General features: G+C 51.4%; 1 protein-coding gene across 1 annotated transcript; it reads right to left on the reverse strand.

Moving 5' to 3' along the window:
- Window positions 1–3,772: 3,772 nt before the first annotated feature.
- LOC137463958 (olfactory receptor 14J1-like) lies at window positions 3,773–6,599 on the reverse strand (the record flags this gene model as incomplete). The annotated part of the gene is made up of 2 exons (XM_068175302.1): window positions 3,773–3,886; window positions 6,138–6,599. Coding segments are annotated over 2 exons (576 nt in total), but the record flags the coding sequence as incomplete, so codon positions are not given.
- Between the last annotated feature and the right edge of the window lie 14,139 nt (window positions 6,600–20,738).

Below are 20,738 nucleotides of genomic sequence, written 5' to 3' on the forward strand. Positions count from 1 at the left end.
CAGCTCTGCTCAGCCCAGGCTGCTCTGGCCACTGGCCCCACGGCCTCAGCCCCTGGCCAGGGCACAGCAGCAGCTGCAGCTCAGCCAGGACTCGGCCCCAGCCATGGGGGAAGGGGCTTGGCCAAGGCCAAAGGAGGCTCCCTGGGTGCCCTGCTCCCCTCGGGCTGAGGTGCTGAGAGCTCTGCAGCCCCTGCTGCCATCCCATCTGCCCAGGCCAGCACAAGAGCCCGGCCTTGGGGCCCTCCAGAGCTGCTCCTGCTCCAGGCCCAGGGCCCATCCCAGAGCTGGGGCAGCCACAAAGCTGTGCCCGTTGCTGGTCATTGCTGCTCTGATGGGGATGGAGCCTCAGCACCTTGGAGGTTGCTGATGAATTTTACTACTCCAGAGGCCTCTTCTTTCTTGAGCTCTTCAGTTCAGGAATTCAGTGATCTGTTTAAAACTCCCAAACAAAAAATGCCGCTGGGAATTATGGAAGCTTTCAATTGTTCTGTGGCTAATTATACTGATTTCAGAAGTGTATTCAAAGTGAATAGACTATATTGAAATAGTTTGCCCTGATTTCTTTTCCTGTTTATAGATTGATATCAGCAATGTCCAACTGATATTGACCCCCAGCACCTCTTAATGCAGTCTGAATAGATGTGAAAATCAAGACCCTCCAGGGCTGACAATCAATAACACTTTGTCCCCAACCCCTCACCACCATTCCCCTCATCCAACCCCTGGCACTCAGAGCAGCTGAGGAATGGAGTCACACCCAGGGGTGTCCCCAGGGCTCAGGACTGGGGCCAGGTCAGTGAAATCTCTTTATTGCTGATCTGGACGAGGCCATCGAGGGCACCCTCAGTCAGTTCCCAGGTGAGCCCAAACTGGGTGGGAGTGTGGCTGTGTTGGAGGGCAGGAAGCTCTGCAGAGGGATCTGGACAGGCTGGAGCCATGGGCCCAGGACAATTGGATGAGGTTCACCAAGGCCAAGGGCTGGGTCCTGCCCTGGGCTCACAACCACTCCAAATCCCTGGCTGTGCCCTGCCCCTGATCCCCACAGCCTGTCCTGTTTCCTTCATCCCTGCATTGCCAGGGACTTTCTGGGACAAGGGAGCTCTGCTCTGGGGATGGAGGGAGGTCCAAGCGCCACCACTGGAGTGGGAACCACAACTCATCAGGTTTGTGTCCTTTGGGGATCAGGACCTGGTGAGAGTCAGAGGCACAGAAAGTTTCTCTTCATGGCCAACAGACCATGGTTGCACAGGACACAATTTAATAACAATCACACTCTTCCCTGAGCTATGTGCAACGTCCCAGCAGTGTCTGATGAGTCCAGCATCCACAAGTGATTTCCATACTAATATTGATTTTAGACAAACGTGGTTCTGTGATAGATATAAACACAATTAAGTTCTTGTACAAGGATGCTCGTCCTGGAGTGGAGGCAAAACAGCTCAAACAATTCCTGATTTGCAAAGATGTCAGTGGTGGATGGAGAAGGGAGGTCAGGCTGCTTTTGGTGTTGAGGAAATGCTGAAACCAGCCTGACTCACTTCATCTCCTCCTGACCTGGCTGATCTCCCCTCTTTCCCCTTCTACCCATTGGCTTCTGTCTCCCACCAGGCCTCCCGGTGAAGAGCCTGGCTCTGTGTTCTCCATCCCCTCCTCGCTGGCACTGCCAGGCTGGGATGAGGAGCCCCTCAGCCTTCCCTGCTCTGGGCTGGACAAGCCCAGCTCCCTCAGCCTCTGCTCACAGCCCAAGGGCTCCAGCCCCACCTTGGAGGCCCTTCCTTAACCCTGCTCCAGCTGCCAGACATCTCTCCTGCCCTGGGGAACCCAACCCAGGCCACAGGGACCTGGATAATCCACGTCCTTGATGTCCTGGTCACACAGCCCTGGCCCCTTTTCCCCATGTCAGGCTCTGGGGTGGATCCTGTGGAACATCCTTTGGTGGAGGCTGTGGCTCCAGGTGGACCGGGGGGATACCGGGGGACAGAGACCCCACTGGGCATGAACAGCATTGGACTTGTTGGGAGAACCTGTGAGGGGGAGCTGGGGTGGAGTGACCAACCCAGTGACCTCACACAGCCCTCCTGGGATGTCACACAGCCCCTCTGTGATGTCACAGCCTGCTCTGTGATGTCATAATCTGCTCTGTGATGTCAGGCATCTGTCCTGTGATGCCAAAGCCTGCTCTGTGATGTCACAGAGATGACCTATGATGTCATAGCTTCTTGATGACCTCACATAAACCACTCTATGATGTCATGGACCATTCTGTCATAGATCACTCATGTGATGTCATAGCCCACTCTGTGACCTCATGTTACCAGATGATAAATTGTCTCCACCAGGTGAGCTGACTCCTGGAGCTTGTTCTCCAAAACCCCAGGCCTATGGAAACCACACAATTCCCATTGTGTCAGAAGGGGAACTGGAAGTTCACCAGCCTCAGTGTCCTGCCAGCTCAGCCAGGCCCATGGGAACATTGGGGTCCACAACCACCAGGGACCACCAGAGAGACCCCCAGGACAGAAGAGAGCATGGGTAAAGGGGAGGGGAAATATGTTAATAATTCTGGGGAAATGATTATCAGATGTGTGTTTAGTCCAGGACAATCAATGAACATGTGTGCAAAATACAGAATATGAACAGAAACTTTCCTGCACTCAGCATGCTCGGCTTTGGGGGGAGCTATCCCCCGTACACCCAGCTGAATAAAGAATGCTGCTTCTTAGTGCTGCATTGGTGTGAAGGAGTTTTCTGTTTTGTCAAATTTTTGGTAACACTCCACTCCCAAGGAAGCTCTGTCTTCTGCTGCTCACAAACAGAGAAGGGCTGGTGGCAGATGTGGGGGTTGGAGGCTGCCTGGGGCACAGTGACCATGAAATAATCAAGTTTTCAATGTTCTGTGAAAGAAGGAGGGGCAGCAACAGAACTTCCACACTGGAATTAGGAAGGGCAGACTTTGGCCTATTTAGGATGCTGATTTGGGAAGTACTGAATCAGGTACTGATTTTTTAATGGGAAACAGCCCTTAAAAACAAAGGGGTCGAGGAAGGAGGGACACATTTCCAGAAAGTAATCTTAAGGGGGAAGGAGCAGCCTGTCCCAGTGTGGCCAAAGATGAGCTGGTGAGGAAAATAACTGCCCTGACTGCCCTTGGAGCTTTTGTGGGAACTTAAGGGAAAAAAGAGGGTGTATTAACTTTGGACAGAAGGTCAGGCAACTTAGCAAGTGTTTAAGGATGTTGTTAGGCCATGCAGAAAGAAAAGCTGAGAGGTGAAATCTCAATTAGAGCTTAACCTGGCCACTTCTGTGAAAAAAAGTTAGAAAATGTTTCTATAAATAAATTAATAGCAAAAGGTGAGATAAGGAGAACCCAAATTCTTTATTGGATGCCGTGGACAATATAGTAACTTAAGATAGGGAAAAGTCTAAGCTATTTAACACCTTGTCCCAATTGTCTCAATTTTAATATATGGACAGGTTGTCCTCAGGACAAGTGTTCTCCTGAGCTGTTAGATGGGCACAGGGATCCATCCTAGGGGCAAGAGGGAGCTGGTGGATGAGCTCCCCAAGCTGTTCTCCATCATTTACCATCAATCTTGGCTCACCAGGGAGGTCCCAGAGCACTGGAGGTGCCAGTGTGAGCCCATCCCCAAGAAGGGCTGGAAGGAGGATCTGGGGAACTGCAGGCCTGTAAGCCTGACCTCGGTGCCCAGCAAGGTTCTGGAACAGATCACCCTGAGTGCCATCACAGGGCACCCACAGGATGGCCGAGGGGTCAGAGCCAGCCAGCGTGGATTTCAATGTCTGCATTGATGGTCTGGATGAGGGGTCTGAGTCCAGCATCAGCAAATTTGCAGATGACACCAAGTTGTCTGGGGGTGTGGATCTGCTGGAAGGCAGGAGGGGTCTGCACAGGGCCCTGGACAGGCTGGATCCAGGGCCCAGATCCAACAAGGTGAGGTTTAACAAGTCCAGGTGCCAGGTCCTGCACTCTGGCCACAATAACCCCTGCAGCGCTACAGGCTGGGGACAGAGTGGCTGGACAGCAGCCAGGCAGAAAGGGACCTGCAGGGACTGATGGACAGCAGGCTGGACATGAGCCAGCAGTGTGCCCAGGTGACCAAGAAGGCCAATGGCTCCTGGCCTGGATCAGGAATGGTGTGGCCAGCAGGAGCAGGGCAGTGATTCTTTCCCTGTGATCAGCACTGGTTGGGCAGCGCCTCGAGTGCTGTGTCCAGTTCTGGGCCCCCCAATTTAGGAAGGACATGGAGGGGCTGGAGTGTGTCCGGAGAAGGGCAACAAGGCTGGTGAGGGGTCTGGAGCACAAGTCTTGTGAGGAGCAGCGGAGGGAGCTGGGGTTGTTTATCCTGGAGAAGAGGAGGCTCAGGGGACACAAGGCGGTGTCAGGGCACAGGTTGGACTTGATGATCTCCAAGATCTTTTCCAGCCTTGCTGATTCTGGGATTCTCTGAAACCACCCTGGGAGCAGTTGCAGGAGGAGCCCTGGGCCTCTTCTCCAGCAGCTCCAGCAGCCCAGGTCCCTCAGCTTCTCCTCACAGCCCCAAAGCCCATCCTGTCAGTCCTGCAGAGCCTCTGCAGCCCCTCCTCACTGCCCAGAACAGGGAGCCCCACAGCCAGACACAGCAGCCCAGATGTGCCCCCCTGGCCTGGGCTGCCTCTGGCAAGGGAGCAGCACGAGGCACTGCAGGAGCCTGCAGACAATTCCTGCAGCACTTGTGGGATGATCCTGCTCCCCAAGAGACGTTCCCATGGTGCCAGGTCAGGAACTGGAATGGGGAGTGGGGCCAGAGAGGAAAGGGCAAACAGGGATGGGCTGTGTGCAGGGGAGGGAACAGGGGTGGGCAATGGGAAGAAATATGTACAAGGGAAGGAAAAAGAAAGCAAAGGTGAAGCCAAGGAAATACTCAGGGCAGTTTGGGGGTGACTGCCAGGCAGCCCTGGCTCTGAGCAACAGCGTCTGCAGTGGGACAGGAAACTCCCAGTTGATGGGAACAAACTTTCTGGCTGGCTGCAGAGGCCAGGACAAAGCTGATTGGTTTCCCTGGCTTTCCCCAGCCCTTCCTGGCCCCCGGGGCTGATGGCATTTGTGCTCCCTCAGGTTCATGTCCCCACAGCAGCAGCATGGGGGTGCTCCCGCCTGCTGTGTGCAATGCAAACAGGGGCTCCTGACCCAGCGCTGCCGTGGCTGTGCCTGCAAGGATGCGGCACCTGTGTGAGCTGGGGGAGAAGCCAGGGTTGCAGAGGGGGGATGTTGTTGGCAGCTCCATGAGGACGCTCTGGGACGCTGCCCTGGGCTGTCCAGCGCACTGGGGATGGATCAGCCCCTGCTCTGCTGCTCCTTCGCGTCTCCCCCAGGGCCCTTGCAGAGCACCAGCCATGCTGTTTGCCCCCAGCCTGCCCACGGCCAGCCTGGGGCTGCTCACGGGGGTTTTCTGTGCTGAGCATTGGCCTGGCCGTGTTCTTGAGAGAGCCTGGGCAAGGAGCCTGGAGCCCCCAGGCCCTGGCCTGAGGCGTCAGCGCTGCCCCAGCAGTGCCCATGGGCTGTCCCTGCTGCAGCCCCGGCACTGCCACCCCCAGGACTGTGCCCGGCCCCGAGAGCACTCAGGCTCTGCAGCAACACCAGGGCCACCAGGGCAGCGGGGCAGGGCCACAGGAGCAGCACTGGCAACACCAAGTGCTGCTGCTGCTAGGCACAGCCGCTCTGCCAGCAGTGATCTGCCCCAGCTCTGCACACAGACATTGCTGCTGCAGCTCCAGAGAAGGCAACAAAAGGGCATCTCTGCAGAAAACTTTGCTGGGATATTCTTGAATTCCTTTAAAGCCACCATGAGCACAACCCCTCATTGGCACAGGCTGTGGACACGGGGTGGTGTAAAGAAACAAAAGGAGAAATGGCAAAATCAATGGCATTTCCTTGTGGTCAATATTAAAAAATAAGGCAAAGTAAAAAAACACACCCACTACCAAGCCAACAAGAAGTATCAAAAATTACTTTTATTACAAGTGATTTGCAGAAATTGGCCAGCAGTTTAATGTCCCTGAAAGCATCCAGTCATCAGTGTCCACACTGCAGCCTTGAGCTCCTGGTTCCTCAGGCTGTAGATGAGGGGGTTCAGGGCTGGAGGCACCACCGAGTACAGAACGGACAAGGCCAGATCCAGGGATGGGGAGGACATGGAGGGGGGCTTCAGGTAGGCAAACACTGCAGTGCTGAGGAACAGAGAGACCACGGCCAGGTGAGGGAGGCAGGTGGAAAAGGCTTTGTGCCGTCCCTGCTCAGAGGGGATCCTCAGCACAGCCCTGAAGATCTGCACATAGGAGAAAACAATGAACACAAAACAGCCAAATGCTGCACACACACTAACAGCAATGAGCCCAAGTTCCCTAAGATTGGATTTGGAGCAGGAGAGCTTGAGGATGTGTGGGATTTCACAGAAGAACTGGCCCAGGGCATTGCCATGGCACAGGGGCAGGGAAAATGTATTGGCCGTGTGCAGCAGTGAATAGAGAAAGGCACTGGCCCAGGCAGCTGCTGCCATGTGGGCACAAGCTCTGCTGCCCAGGAGGGTCCCGTAGTGCAGGGGTTTGCAGATGGACACGTAGCGGTCGTAGCACATGATGGTCAGGAGGGAAAGCTCTGTTGAGATGAAGAAGGCAAAAAAAAAGAGCTGAGCAACACATCCTGTGTAGGAGATGGTGCTGGTGTCCCAGAGGGAATTGTGCATGGCTTTGGGGACAGTGGTGCAGATGGAGCCCAGGTCGCTGAGGGCCAGGTTGAGCAGGAAGAAGAACATGGGCGTGTGCAGGTGGTGGCCGCAGGCTACGGCGCTGATGATGAGGCCGTTGCCCAGGAGGGCAGCCAGGGAGATGCCCAGGAAGAGGCAGAAGTGCAGGAGCTGCAGCTGCCGCGTGTCTGCCAGTGCCAGCAGGAGGAAGTGGCTGATGGAGCTGCTGTTGGACATTGGCTGTGGCTGCACATGGGGATCTGTAAGAAAAGTAATCATGGAATAGTTGGGTTTGGAAAGGAATTTAAGTATCCCAGCACAGCTTGGGGACACTTTCCCCACCCCTGCCTGCCCAGGGCTCTGCTGCCTGGAGCTGTCCCTGCCAGCAGCTGCTTCCCTGTGCCCAGGGCTGGGCCGTGCCAGTGCTGCCAGAGCCCAGCCCAGCCCTGGGGGCTCAGCTCTGCCCTGCAGACCCCCCCAGCTCAGGCACTGCCCAGGGGCAGCTCTGGCTCTGCAGGCTCTGATGGCAACGTCAGAGCAACCCTGAGGAGGCTGGAAAAGCAGCACTGATGCTGCCTCTGAGGGGCCCTGTGCTGATTTCTGTCACTGCCTGGTTTATTGACTCCTGAGAGAAAACTTGTTTATGTTTCTCAGCCTGAACTGAGTGATGAATATCTATGTGCAATTTCCCATCCAATCCACACAGATCAGTAGATTTAAAAAGCAGGATTTCCCCTTTTATGCAGCCCCTGCCTTGCTGAGCTCCCATATAATATACTTGGAAATGTTCTGCAGTTAAATGCCATGCTGGGAGCAGTCCTGCACAATGCAGCATCCTCACCACACATGAAGAACACTTCCAAGCCCTACCAGCTGTCTCCTTCCACCCCCATCTTGTCCCCCAGTGCTGGGAGCAGCTCCCCGGGCCGGCTGAGAGCTGTCCCTGGCAGGCAGCAGAGTCCCTGGCCCAGCACAGCGCCCTGGGCTGCAGGACCCTGCTCTGCAGGACAGCCCTGGGTACCCCTGGCTGCTCTGCACAAGAGATGATCAGAGAATGTACTCACAGGGTCTGTGGGCATTGGGATGTTCCAGCTGTAGGAGATCACTCCCGGAGCTGCAGCTGCATTGTCCTGCAGCCAGAGGTTCCTGTGCCAAGGGCTGCCAGGGATTCTGCCCCAGGCACTTCTCAGCACCTTCCCAGCCCTGACTGATGGAAGCTCTCTGTGCCTCTGTGCTGTGCCCGGGCTGGCTGTAGGCAGTGCCCCAGTCCTGCTGGGCTGGGAGAAGAGCTGCTCATCCAGAGAAATGTGCTTTTGAAGCTCTCCTTGGTTACCAGGATCACCCTCTGTGCCAGGAGCCCGGCCCAGCTCAGCAGCACAGACACAGCACAAGGACTTTAATGACCCTCTGGGGCTTTGTGCTCAGGCCCTGAACATCAGGCCCTGAGAGGGAGCTGCAGAAACCTCTCCAGAGCTCCAAGTCAGAATCCAACTCCAAAGTGTCTTTTACTTTTAATGGGTCCCACTGAGGTACACGACTGAGAAAGTATCCCCAGGCCCCAGGCAGAGCAGAGAACTGGAGGCACTGATGACAGGTGGGGACAAAGAGAAGCCAAGTCTTGGTGCCCTGGGGCACAGCAGGGTCTGTGCCACCAAGGGCTGTCAGGAGACACCTTGTCCTGAGGCACTGGGGCCTCCTGGCACAGCCCCAGCCAGGCTGGGCACTGTCACCCCCTTGTCCTGCCCTCTGCATCCCCCCCTAGCCCACATCCCAGTGGCCTCAAGGATCTGCTGGAAGGAGTCCCTGGGGAGCCTTGCTCAGGAATGGCCCTGGGGGCTCCTTCATGCTCCTAGGGACTACAGTTTTTTCAAAGCACTTTGGCTTTGGCTTTTGCCTTGGAGTCTCTGAGAGGTTTGTGCAGTCATGGCCTCCAATTATCTGCTGTAATTAGTCCCTGGAGAGGCATTGTCAGGAACAACACTCAGTGGGGCTCATTAATGCTTCAAGGCACTTCAGTTCTTTTAAGGTACTTTCTGTTTCCCTTTTGATACAGATTCTGTGAGAAAGATTGTGCAGTCACAGCCTGAAATTATCTGTTTTAATTAGTCCCTTGAGAGCTTTGTACTGACACTCTGTGGGGGTCACTGATGCTTTGAGATACTCAAGGAATTTAAGGTACTTTGGATTGTCCTTTTCACTCTGAGTCTCTGAGAGGTTTTTGTGAAATCCTGTCCTCCAATTCTCTCCTCCAAGGAGTCCATGAGGAGCCTGCATTGGAGATGGACCTCAGTGGCGCCCATTAATGGCTCAAGAAACTTTAGGGTTTTTTTCTGACTTTGACTCCTGGAAAGGTTTGTGCTATCTCCTCTCAGGGCCTGAGGTTCCAGGGCTCAGCTCCAAACGCACCACGGGGCTCATTAGGATCAAACCAGTCCTCACAAAACCATGGTTGTGGGTCGATTTCCCTTTGCTCTAATGCAGTTCATTAAGAAGGTTTCCTTTCACAGTTATGGAGAAGTATTTTAACGAGCTGCTAAAAATATGTATTCCTATTTAAAGAGTGTCTTTATTACTGCTCTCTTTAGAGAAGAGCTGATTGCAGCATTCTGTGATTGATATTGATGTAGGGCCTCTCCTAAGGAGGTGTGCCCAGGTCAGAGAAGTTTTACCTTGAGGTCTGAGCCAGTGTGGACAACCTTGCCCCACATTCCCCAACCCCATGTGAGAAACAATTTTCACTTTCAATAATTTAAATGGTTTCATTAAGACCTTATCGAAATACAACAGACAAGTGAATAAAGTAAAGAATACAGCACCAGGAGCAAAGGATTCGCTCACCATGTGCTCATCTACAAAATGGATGTTCTGTCTTTTATACCTCCAGCCCCTCCCAAAGTCTTGTCAATCCACTCCTCCTTCGCTGTCCAGTGGTGGAGATCACTTTCTTACAGCTTGATTGGAGCTCAGGCGCTGCCATAGCAACAAGCCGACCCTCCCAAATGCCCTGACTACTGAGGGCATCCCATGATAACAATGCAAGGGGGAAGGGAAAGATAACTATCCACCTACACAACTTCTCTTAACATATACTTAATATTCACCCCTTAACTGTGAGAGTCAACCATAGGATTACTCATCTATAACAAACCCCCATTTTCTTTTTCTATATGTCATTATGCTTGAACAATTAAGTAAAATAATTTCTCTCTCTCTTGAATGAGTCATACTAGCATCTGTTGATGTGGGCAAGGACAGTGGGAACAGGAGAAAAATCTCAGGTTTTCCTTAGACACACTTATTTGGAATGGACAAAAGGGCCTAACAGAGGTCCAGGATGGCTTTGACTCCCATCTATCATGCCTATGTGGTTGCTACCCATAGTCATTGTATCATAGGGGTCCAGAGGCCAGCTCGGTCTCGCCCTCCAGTCGCTGTTGTATTCAAAGACAGTTGGGGAATTACAGTGGTCCGATATGGCCTTTTGTCCCTACATTACCACGCCTACGGGGTTGCTACCCACAGCAGGGCTATGGAGTCTTCTTGGTAGCGAACAAAGGGGTCTTGCCCTCCTTCCTTTGTCTTATTTTCTTAAAGAAGCTGTCCCATTACCTTTTACAGTCCCTTGTGTACTTCCCCTCAACAGGTGCTGGTAATTCTCATCCATTAAAACAGGAAGACAGTTCTCAAACTGGTTGGTGGAAGCTTGACTTTGAGTGTCTTGGTGTTTTTCTGGTTGTCTTTCAGTCTCTGCTTGAGAGTCAATCTTGTTTCACCTGGCCTGGATGTTATAGTCCATTCATTGGTTTCTTCTACTGGGCCTTTAACTCTGTGGGCATGAGTCCATCTGTCAGCATGAGTCCATCCCCACTCTGCAGTTCACACGGCCGATTCAGTGGTGAGCAGTACCTGAAAGGGACCTTCCCATTGAGGAGTTAAAGGCTGAACTCTTGTCAGGGTCTGTCTGAAAATCCCTCAGGTTTGCCTCACGACTGTCTCCAAGGACTGAGACCCTAGACCCTGAAAGTGCTCTAGCCTGGCTGAGGTGGAAAGTCTGCCAAGCCTTAAGGACTGGTATGCAATGCCATGGGAACTCAGTGCGAGAACAATGGACTGGTCATGGTGGACTGAGCCCTAATCAGTTCGTCCTGTACCCTCGGTCCTGTGCTCTTGGTCCTGCACTGACATGACGGTTACAACTGGTTCCCAAAACAACGAGTCCACACCCACCGTGTAGCCAGGAGAGCTGCTGCTTTGGCCAGATGCCACCCGCTTTGAGGAACCCTATAAAAGACTGAAGGAGTTTTGAGGACTTTGTCTGGACCCCACCTGGAGAAGACAGCCTATGAGCATCTCGTCAAGCTCCGAGGGCCTCGTCTCTTCAGACTGGTAGCTATAATCCCCTTCCCCTCTTTCTCTATCTTTCACTCTATCTCTTTATTTCTCTCCCACTATCGCAGTTGTTGGCACTAAATAAAAGTGCATTTTTGTTTAAGCAAAGTGTTGTGTCCTCTGCTGTGTCTTTTGTGCTTTGAGATCTCCAAAAAGAACCTATCAGGGACCCTGCATGCATTTGCGGACCCTGACATTAAATTGGCGTAGTCGGCAGGATCTTGATAGACAGATTAAGGGTTGCGGGTTGTATGTAGTTTGTAACAGGGGAAGGACCCTCGCTTCAGCCGCACCTAGCACGCCACGTCCAGTGAGCGCTGTCTAGAAAGCAAGGGGGGCGAGTGGAATTTCCCGCAAACTGCATACACCCAGGTGAAAAGCATCCCCTGTCTTCAGGATTTTTAAGAAGATCTCATTTGTACAAAAGATGGGACTCTGTTGTTTTATTTTTTGTGTGTGTTTTTGAGCTGTTTGGTGCAGTTGAGGAGACAACTATTTGTAACTAAGGAGTACCTGCCAAGCAGTTTTGGTCCCCTCACCCACTCCAGGGAAGCGAAGGGAAACACAGTTTTAGCTGTGCTTGTGTGTAAATGAAGAGTACCTCCCTGAAAGTGGTTTTGGTCCCTTCACAAAATGAGTGATAACCTCAATGACAAAACTAAAGCTGGATTTTATGCTTTGCTAGCTAAGCACAATGCCAAACCTTCTCCAGGAGGAGAGGAATGGGCACAAAGTAACTGGTTTAATTTGGATAATGTGGTTGATAGAGTATGTGCTTTACAACATGATACAAATTCAAACTGGGCAAAAATAAAACCATCTTGAGCTCAGTTTTGGGAGCTTGTCTTATGGCAGCCGTAGAAACTCGCTTCAAGCGAAGAAGTGAGGAACATGCTATCATAGACTCCCTGCAAAATTTAGTAGAAGTCTTGCAGAAAGAATTAGAACATGAAAGGAGTATTAGAGAGGAGAGAGATAAACGGGTGAGTGAAGAAAAAGCAGTAATAGGCTCCCTACAAACCCTAGTAGAAGTTTTGCAGAAAGCATTAGAATATGAAAGAAGTCTGAGAGAGGAGAGAGATAAAAACTTAAAACATGTAGAATCACCAAAAGAAGTAGAAGAGAAAGAAGAACACCACATTAAACACATATACCCCCAGAAAGAATTGGTACACATACAAAATTGTGGAGAATCTTGTTGTTCCAATTTGAGACCTCTCATTAAAACAGAATACAATTTTATAAATGAAGAGGATTTTGATCCTCACATTACTACCGAAGAAATACCATACACTGCCACTGAATTAGCCAAATTAAAGAAAGAATATTCACATCTCCCTCAAGAATCAGAGACTGAATATGTGTTTAGAGTCTCACTCACTGGAGGAGATCAAATTAAATTAACAGAACAAGAAGCCAGTGGGTATTGGGGACATGGTGTCTTCCTAACAACGGGAGATAAATGTGACACATGGTCCCTGACACAGCGTGTGGCTTTTTGGACCAGGGGAATGAACCCCTTGGAAAGGGGAGACCCCATAGCTATAATTAGTACCCCCGACCAACTCCTAGAAAGTGTGCACAAAGCTGCTTGCCTGCAAATGATTCATGAAAATAAATTAATTCCTGGTTTTGAATCCCGGATGCAATTACCTGTGAAGCCCAAAATAATGACCCCTTTAATTCAAGGGCCTCCAGAATCACTCAAACCTACAGTGATTTTAATTCAAAAAACCACAGCAGCTGTATGTCCTGTAGGAAGACCAGATAGATTTCCTAGTAACCTGAACAACCCATTTGTTCCCCTGTATGACTTGTTGAGGAAAGGGGTAAAATGGGATTGGACTCCTTCTCAGGAAGAAGCATTGCAATTGCTGATTTTTGAAGCAACAGCTTATCAAGCACTTGGCACTGTCCATCCTACAGATCCTTTCCAGGTGGAATGGGGATTTGCCTCCTCAGGACTGTCAGTACACATGTGGCAGCAGTGTCCTGAGGGCCCGACAAGGCCTGTTGGTTTTTATTCTCGTGGTTTCAGAGACGCTGAGAAAAGATACACTACCTGGGAAAAGGGGCTGTTTGTGGTTAGTTTGGCTCTCATTGAAGTGGAAAAAATAGCACGTCAAAAACCTATTGTGCTAAGGGGCCCCTTCAAGGTTATTAAGACAGTCACTAGTGGAACCCCCCCTCCTGACGGGGTGGCTCAGAGGGCCTCAGTTAGAAAGTGGTATGCTCAGGTTGAACATTACTGTAACTTTTTCTCAATGACAGAAGGAGATGTAAAAACTATAGCAATCCTAGAAACTGAGAGCTTGGATAGCAGCCATGACAAACCTGCCTCTGTAATCAAAGTAGCTCCTCATTTCTCCCCTGAACAATCAGCAAGTTCTTGGTTCACTGACACCTCTGCTAAACGAGAGGGGAAGGTGTGGAGATACAGGGCAGCAGCCCCCCACATTTCCTCTGGTGAACTAATTATTACTGAGGGAGAAGGCAGTGCTCAGGCTGGGGAGCTGACAGCTGTTTGTAGTGTTTTCCAACGTGAGGTACAGAATACCTCTCTTGTCTGTAACTACACTGACTCCTATGCTGTGTACCAGATAATCCTAACAATCCAGCACATTACCCTGGCCAACCTGTTCTGGTGGACCTCCCTTACTATAGGGCTAGTACCACTTGTGCTAAAACCCTCTCTGAATAAACATGCATGGACAGCTTCTGATGCTCTAAGAAAAGAGCACTGGATAAAAACACGCCGGATAATTCCATCATTCTAACCTTTTCTGCCTTATAGTGGCAGGATTCTGTTGTGTTTACTTTTACAGAAGAACTCCGAGGGACATGAAGACCACCTAATCCATGATAAAACTGGTGATACTTTTCTGCATCCTACCACAACCCCATGGCCAGAAACCAGCTGAGTGGCCATGGTCTGAAATAATTGTGGTAGCATGCTGAAAAGGTGAAAGGATCTCTTTAAGCACAAAAAGGTTTGTACGCACCCAAGCGTACAGGGTTATTGGCACAATTTCACATTAACACAAACTGTAGAAGTAATTTGGTTTTGGTCCAAAAATACTGAAGTGCTTTCTTTTAAGTTTAAATACTGGGGAGGACTTGATGTTAATGTTGTGACACCTACCACCCAACCACCGGTTACGCTCACCCCGAAAATCTTGGAAATCGGACCATATGTAATAAAGAAAACTGGCCAACAACAAATATTGTTCAATCCGGCATGGTCTCTTAAACAAGTTAAATTACTGATGCAGAACAATGTTTCAGATTAAATTACTGATGCAGAACAATGTTTCAGAAATTCAGCCAAACTGTTCACCCTTTTTGCAAACTTAGTTTCAAGGATGGACCACCTGGCTGCGAAAATGGAACCCTTCCAAGAAACGGATGGCAAGAGACATAACCGGTGTTGTGGGAACAGGATTGGGAATCCTAAATAGTATTGATTCAGAAGTATTGATGAATAAACTGGTTGCCACCACAAGAGACTTGACAAAATTACAACAACCCTTGCAGTCCTCTTTATCCGCCCTGGGAACACAACAGTGGTTGTTATCGAACATATTACCAAATTGGGAAAAGGTAAATGTGAATGATCACAAATTAATAATTGATGCACTTAGTGTTGCACAAAACAACATTTCCCTGGCCCTTAGCTGCATCCAGGCACAGCTCTGGATGCAGACAGTTGTTGCCTCAATTATAAGAGAAGGTGAAGAAGGCATTTTCCCTACTGAAATTCGAAAAATAATTTGGGACAATGCAAATGATTTTGAAAAGGAATTCCAATCCTGGTGGAACTTGGTGAACTTCACTTACAGCCCGAGTACAAACACAGCCACAGCTTTTGTGTTAACGATATCTAATGCTTCAGTGCATTTGATTTTCCCTATCATTGCATTAGGACTGAATCATGACGGAGCTATTCTCTATCCTTCCGAGCATAGAGAATGGGCCCGTCAAATTGATAAGAAATGGCAAACTGTAAATTTGGAATCTTGTATTGTCCGGGAGCAACAAGGTTTTATTTGTGAAAGCAAAGCAATTATAGCTCAAGACATTTGTTTGGACACAGAGCAGAATATTTGCCATTTTGAAGTTCACCCTGATGAAACTCCTGTAACAATATTAGTGTACATAGGTAATGGCTGTGTGTGTGTAAGGACTGCTTGTGATGTAGTGTTTATAGAAAATGTAGCAGTGAATCCAAAGAATCATTCAAATTTTTGTGTCTGTAACTTTACCACGATTACAGGATGTGATTTTTCTTATACTGTCCCAGTTATGTCTTACCACCTTTTACAATCCAATTTTACACTAATTCACCAGATATTGCCTGCCTCTATTGGAATGAATTTAACTTTGATTAAGCAATTGTTGCTTCACCAGGACTTAATTGAAATTTTAGAAAAGGTCAAGAGAAATGGGCAAAAGACCCTGGTAACAGTCCATCATGATGTGAAGGAGATACATCACGTTTTAGAAAGAGTAAGGAAGGATGCTGAACACAGATGGTGGGATACTCTTTTTGGGTGGTCACCTACTGCTACAGGCATCCTGAATAAAGTGTGCCATCCTATTGTTGTTCTTTTGATCTTGGTTTTAATTGGTTTTGTTTTATCAGCCATTTTATACATTTTGAATTGGAAAATGATGAGGCAGCTGACCCGATTGACATCAATTATAGATGCACACAGTTCAGTAAAAACCCCTTTTGTTAAAGACATTCCTAGAGTTATTGACACAAGAAGAACTACACGAGCAGTAAAAAATTAGGCCTGCAACAGCAAATTAATTAGTTGTTCATTGTTTGTCTTGATTAGTATTGTTTGTTTTATACTGTGATTAAGTTTTTGTTTGGAGATTTTTTGTTTAAGAAATTTGTAAAAGAATTTTGTGATTTGTTTTGATTGTTTTCAAAGAAATTGTTTCAATTATAAGAAAAATTGTTATAATCAATATTGATCACTATTTCCTATTTTATCTTTTCTAAATCCCTGTCCTTGTTTCTTTTACTTTTTCCCTCTTCCTCTTCGATATCTTTTCCTGTTTCTGTTTTTCTGGGATATATGCTGCCAGACACTGATGAGTCGAGCCCTGAAGACTTTGCGACAACGCTGCAGACCTTGCTGATGGAGTACTCTCGTCGCCAGTCGTGAGTCACGGGGTGGTGTCAGGGTCTGTCCGAAAATCCCTCATGTTTGCCTCACGACTGCCTCCAAGGACTGAGACCCTAGACCCTGAAAAGTAGCTCTAGCCTGGCGGAGGTGGAAAGTCTGCCAAGCCTTAAGGACTGGTATGCGATGCCATGGGAACTCAGTGCGAGAACAATGGACTGGTCATGGTGGACTGAGCCCTAATCAGTTCGTCCTGTACCTTCGGTCCTGTACTCTTGGTCCGGCACCGACGCGACGGTTGCGACTGGTTCCCAAAACAACGAGTCCACACCCACCGTGTAGCCAGGAGAGCTGCCGCTTTGGCCAGATGCCACCCGCTTTGAGGAACCCTATAAAAGACTGAAGGAGTTTTGAGGACTTTGTCCGGACCCCACCTGGAGAAGACAGCCTATGAGCATCTCGTCAAGCTCCGAGGGCCTCGTCTCTTCAGACTGGTAGCTATAATCCCCTTCCCCTCTTTCTCTGTCTTTCACTCTATCTCTTTATTTCTCTCCCACTATCGCAGTTGTTGGCACTAAATAAAAGTGCATTTTTGTTTAAGCAAAGTGTTGTGTCCCCTGCTGTGTCTTTTGTGCTTTGAGATCTCCAAAAAGAACCTATCAGGGACCCTGCATGCATTTGTGGACCCTGACACCCAGGCACCAGAGCACATCCCAGCCCCGCTCCTGGTGATGTCCCAGGCACCAGAGCACATCCCAGCCCCGCTCCTGGTGGTGTCCCAGGCACCAGAGCACATCCCAGCCCCGCTCCTGGTGGTGTCCCAAGCACCAGAGCACATCCCAGCCCTGCTCCTTGTCATGTCCCAGGCCCTACGAGTGTTCCAGGTGTGGGAAGAGCTCCTCACACAGCCCAGCCTTGACCCAACACCAACAGAGGCACCACCAAGGGCAGCCCTGCGAGTGCCCCCAGTGTGGGAAGAGCTCCGTGCGCTGCTCCAGCTCCATCTCCCACGGGAGGATCCGTGCTGGATGATCCCCAGTGAGCCCCGGTGGGCAGAGCCCCGGTGATCCGTGGTGCCGCTGATCCGTGTTGGGAAGACACCTGGCTGGGGGCTCCACATCCTCATGGCTCCCCTTGGCCTGGATTTTTTTTTTCATTTCTCTTTGCCCTTTCAAAACCCTCAAAAGCAGGTAAAAATAAAGACGTTGAGCTAAGACAAGGATGGGGACATGGGGGTCTTGCAGGGAATGTGGGGGATGCTGGGTTTGAGGGACCGGAGGGTTCCTGGGAGGGCCCTGGGGGTTGCTCAGGGCTTTGGGGACACCAGGCTGAGCGGCTCCGGTTGCACTGGGAGACCCTGGTGGAGGTTCTGGGGAAGCTGGTCAAGGACCCCCTGTCCCTGTCCCCATTCCTGGTCCCATTCCCAGTCCCTCTCCCCATTCCCAGTCCCATTCCCAGTCCTATTCCTGGTCTCTGCCCCCCTTCCCGGTCCCATTCCCAGTCCCATTCCCAGTCCTATTCCTGGTCTCTGTCCCCATTCCCGGTCTGATTCCCTGTCCCTGTCCCCACTTTGTGTCCCCATTCCCAGTCCCTGTCCCCATTCCCTTTGCTCATTCCCATTCCCTGTCCCCATTCCCAGTCCCTGTCCCCATTCCCTGTCCCTGTTCCCATTCCCAGTCCTATTCCTGGTCTCTGTGCCCATTCCCTGTCCCCATTCCCGGTCCCTGTCCCCATTCCCATTCCCGGTCCCCGTTCCCATTCCCTGTCCCCATTCCCGGTCCCTGTCCCCATTCCCAGTCCCTGTCCCCAGTCCTGGTTTCTGTCCCCATTCCCGGTCCCATTCCCAGTCCTATTCCTGGTCTCTGTCCCCATTCCCGGTCTGATTCCCAATCCCTGTCCCCACTTTGTGTCCCCATTCCCAGTCCCTGTCCCCATTCCCATTCCCTGTCCCCATTCCCGGTCCCTGTCCCCATTTCCATTCCCTGTCCCTATTCCCGGTCCCTGTCCCCATTCCCATTCCCTGTCCCCATTCCCATTCCCTGTCCCCATTCCCGGTCCCTGTCCCCATTCCCATTCCCTGTCCCCATTCCCGGTCCCTGTCCCCATTCCCATTCCCTGTCCCCTCTCACCGACGCCGCCGCCATCGCTCCAGCCCCCCCGGCCCTCACGTGACCGAGCAAACCCCGCGCTGCTCCCGCCGTATTTGCATAGCCCCGCCCCTTGGCCTGGCCCCGCCCCCGCCGGCTGCAGCCGCCTCCGGGCGCTGTTTGCTCCCAGTTCCCTCCCAGTGCTCCCAGTGAGGCGGTACTGGGAGGGAGAGCGCTCCCAGCTCCTTCCCGGTGCTCTCACCATCGTTCCCAGTGCTCCCAGTAAGGCGGTACTGGGAGGGAGAGCGCTCCCAGCTCCTTCCCGGTGCTCTCACCACCGTTCCCAGTGCTCCCAGTAAGAGCGGTACTGGGAGGGAGAGCGCTCCCAGCTCCTTCCCGGTGCTCTCACCATCGTTTCCAGTGCTCCCAGTAAGGCGGTACTGGGAGGGAGAGCGCTCCCAGCTCCTTCCCGGTGCTCTCACCATCGTTCCCAGTGCTCCCAGTAAGGCGGTACTGGGAGGGAGAGCGCTCCCAGCTCCTTCCCGGTGCTCTCACCATCGTTCCCAGTGCTCCCAGTAGCGCTCCCAGTGCCGGGCGGGGCGGGGCCGCTTTGGAACCCCCCCAGGGCAGAGCGCGGCTGCTTTTGGGTGTCGGCACCGCCCGAGCCGGGCTGGGAGCGGAGGAGGAGCGGGAGGGAGAAGAGGGAGAGAGGAGGGAGAAAAGGAAAGGGAAAAAGAGGAGCGGGAGGAAAAGAAGGACCGGGAGGAAGAGGAGCGGGAGGAGGGACAGCGGAGGAGCGGGAGGAGGAGCAGCCCCAGCCCCAACCCCACGCGGTTCCCCCGCTCGGGCCGCGGCTCCTGCGGCTCCGCCGGCATCGCCCCCCCAGAACCGCAGGGGAGCGGGGAGGGGCAGCTCGCCCCGAATCCATCGCGGGGTCTCCGGCAGGGTTGTTTGGCAGGGCAGGGGATGTTTGGGTCTTGCAGGACCCCAAAGCAGAGCCGGAAATGCCCCTGCAGGGACCTTGGGGCGTGCCACGTGGCGATCACCCGGTACCGGCAGGCAGAGGAGGGGTATCAGATATGAGAAGGTCGGAGACCGCCCAGCCCCGAGCACCCTCAGCGCTGAGAGGGACACAGAGCCCCTGGTCCCCAGCCCTGCACAAGCATTCCCTGAGGCCGGAGGGATGGAGACACCCCGAGCATCCCCCAGGGTGAAGGGACAGAGACCCCGAGCATCCCCTGGGCTGAGAGGGACAGAGACTGCCCCGAGCACCCCCTGGCACAGGGTGAGAGGGAGGGAGACCCCCCAGGCATTCCCTGGGGTGAGAACGATGGAGACCCCTGGAGAATGGCCTGGGGTGACAGGAACAGGGACACCCCCAGGAGAATGGCCTGGGGTGACAGGGACAGGGACAACCCCCCCAAGCCCCTCCCAAGCATCACCCAGGGCGAGAGGCACAGAGACCCCTCGAGCATCCCCTGGGGACCGGAAAAAAAAAACCTTGAGTTTTTTTGAGTTTTTAAACAGATATAAGAAATCAAACTTACCTCTGCATAAAATACTTGACGGATATTTGTTTTTCCCCCAAGTCACTTGTGATGGAAACACAAACAAATCCCAAACATGAATAACCTGACAATAGAAGCAATTCTGTGGCAATTCCAAGTTTCATCGGTTCCTGCACAGCTCCAGCTCAGCTGCTGGCAGGTTCTGATAAAAGAAAAGTGAAAATTTATACCAATACAGATTTTTAAAAGGAAGGCAAAGCTATGTGTAGCTGTCACAAAGGAGACAGGGACAAAGAAAATAATGATTCTCACATTTGGCAAAGCCCCCAAGCCTGTGAATTCGGGAGTTATTTGGGAATTTAGACACTTGAGCTGGGCTTCTGGTAGGACTTTAGTAGCCTTGTGTTCCTCACCTTGTGGTGAATGATCCTTGTCAGTCTTGCTGGTATCATTTGGTCCCTTTCCTGCAGTGATTTTAACAAACTTTTCTAGGAAGGACAACAAAATATTTTCTTTACACTGGCCACCCAAAACAGCCATTTTCCTCATAAATTCTCCCAGAAGTCGCTCAGAGGAAGCTGCATTGAAGTTTCCAAGAGATCCTCCAGAAAGAGACAGAACCTCCTGAGAGGAGGGAACCATGCTGTTGTCAAAGGCACTTGGGGTCAGACATCAGTGCCCTGAACTCACTGCACCAAAATAATGTCTCAATCTGGTTAATAAAATTGTTAGAGAGATGCCTCTGCCCCAATTAAGGTGCTAACGAGACCAAATCCAAAGTGGATTTTATTGAACAGTAAATGTGAGGCAGAGAGAGAGATGGAAGAAAGAGAAAAGGGGGGAGAGCCAGGGAGTGACCGGGACAGAGACCTCCCC

The sequence above is a fragment of the Anomalospiza imberbis genome, chromosome 32 (assembly GCF_031753505.1).
Source record: "Anomalospiza imberbis isolate Cuckoo-Finch-1a 21T00152 chromosome 32, ASM3175350v1, whole genome shotgun sequence".
Classification (NCBI taxonomy): domain Eukaryota; kingdom Metazoa; phylum Chordata; class Aves; order Passeriformes; family Viduidae; genus Anomalospiza; species Anomalospiza imberbis.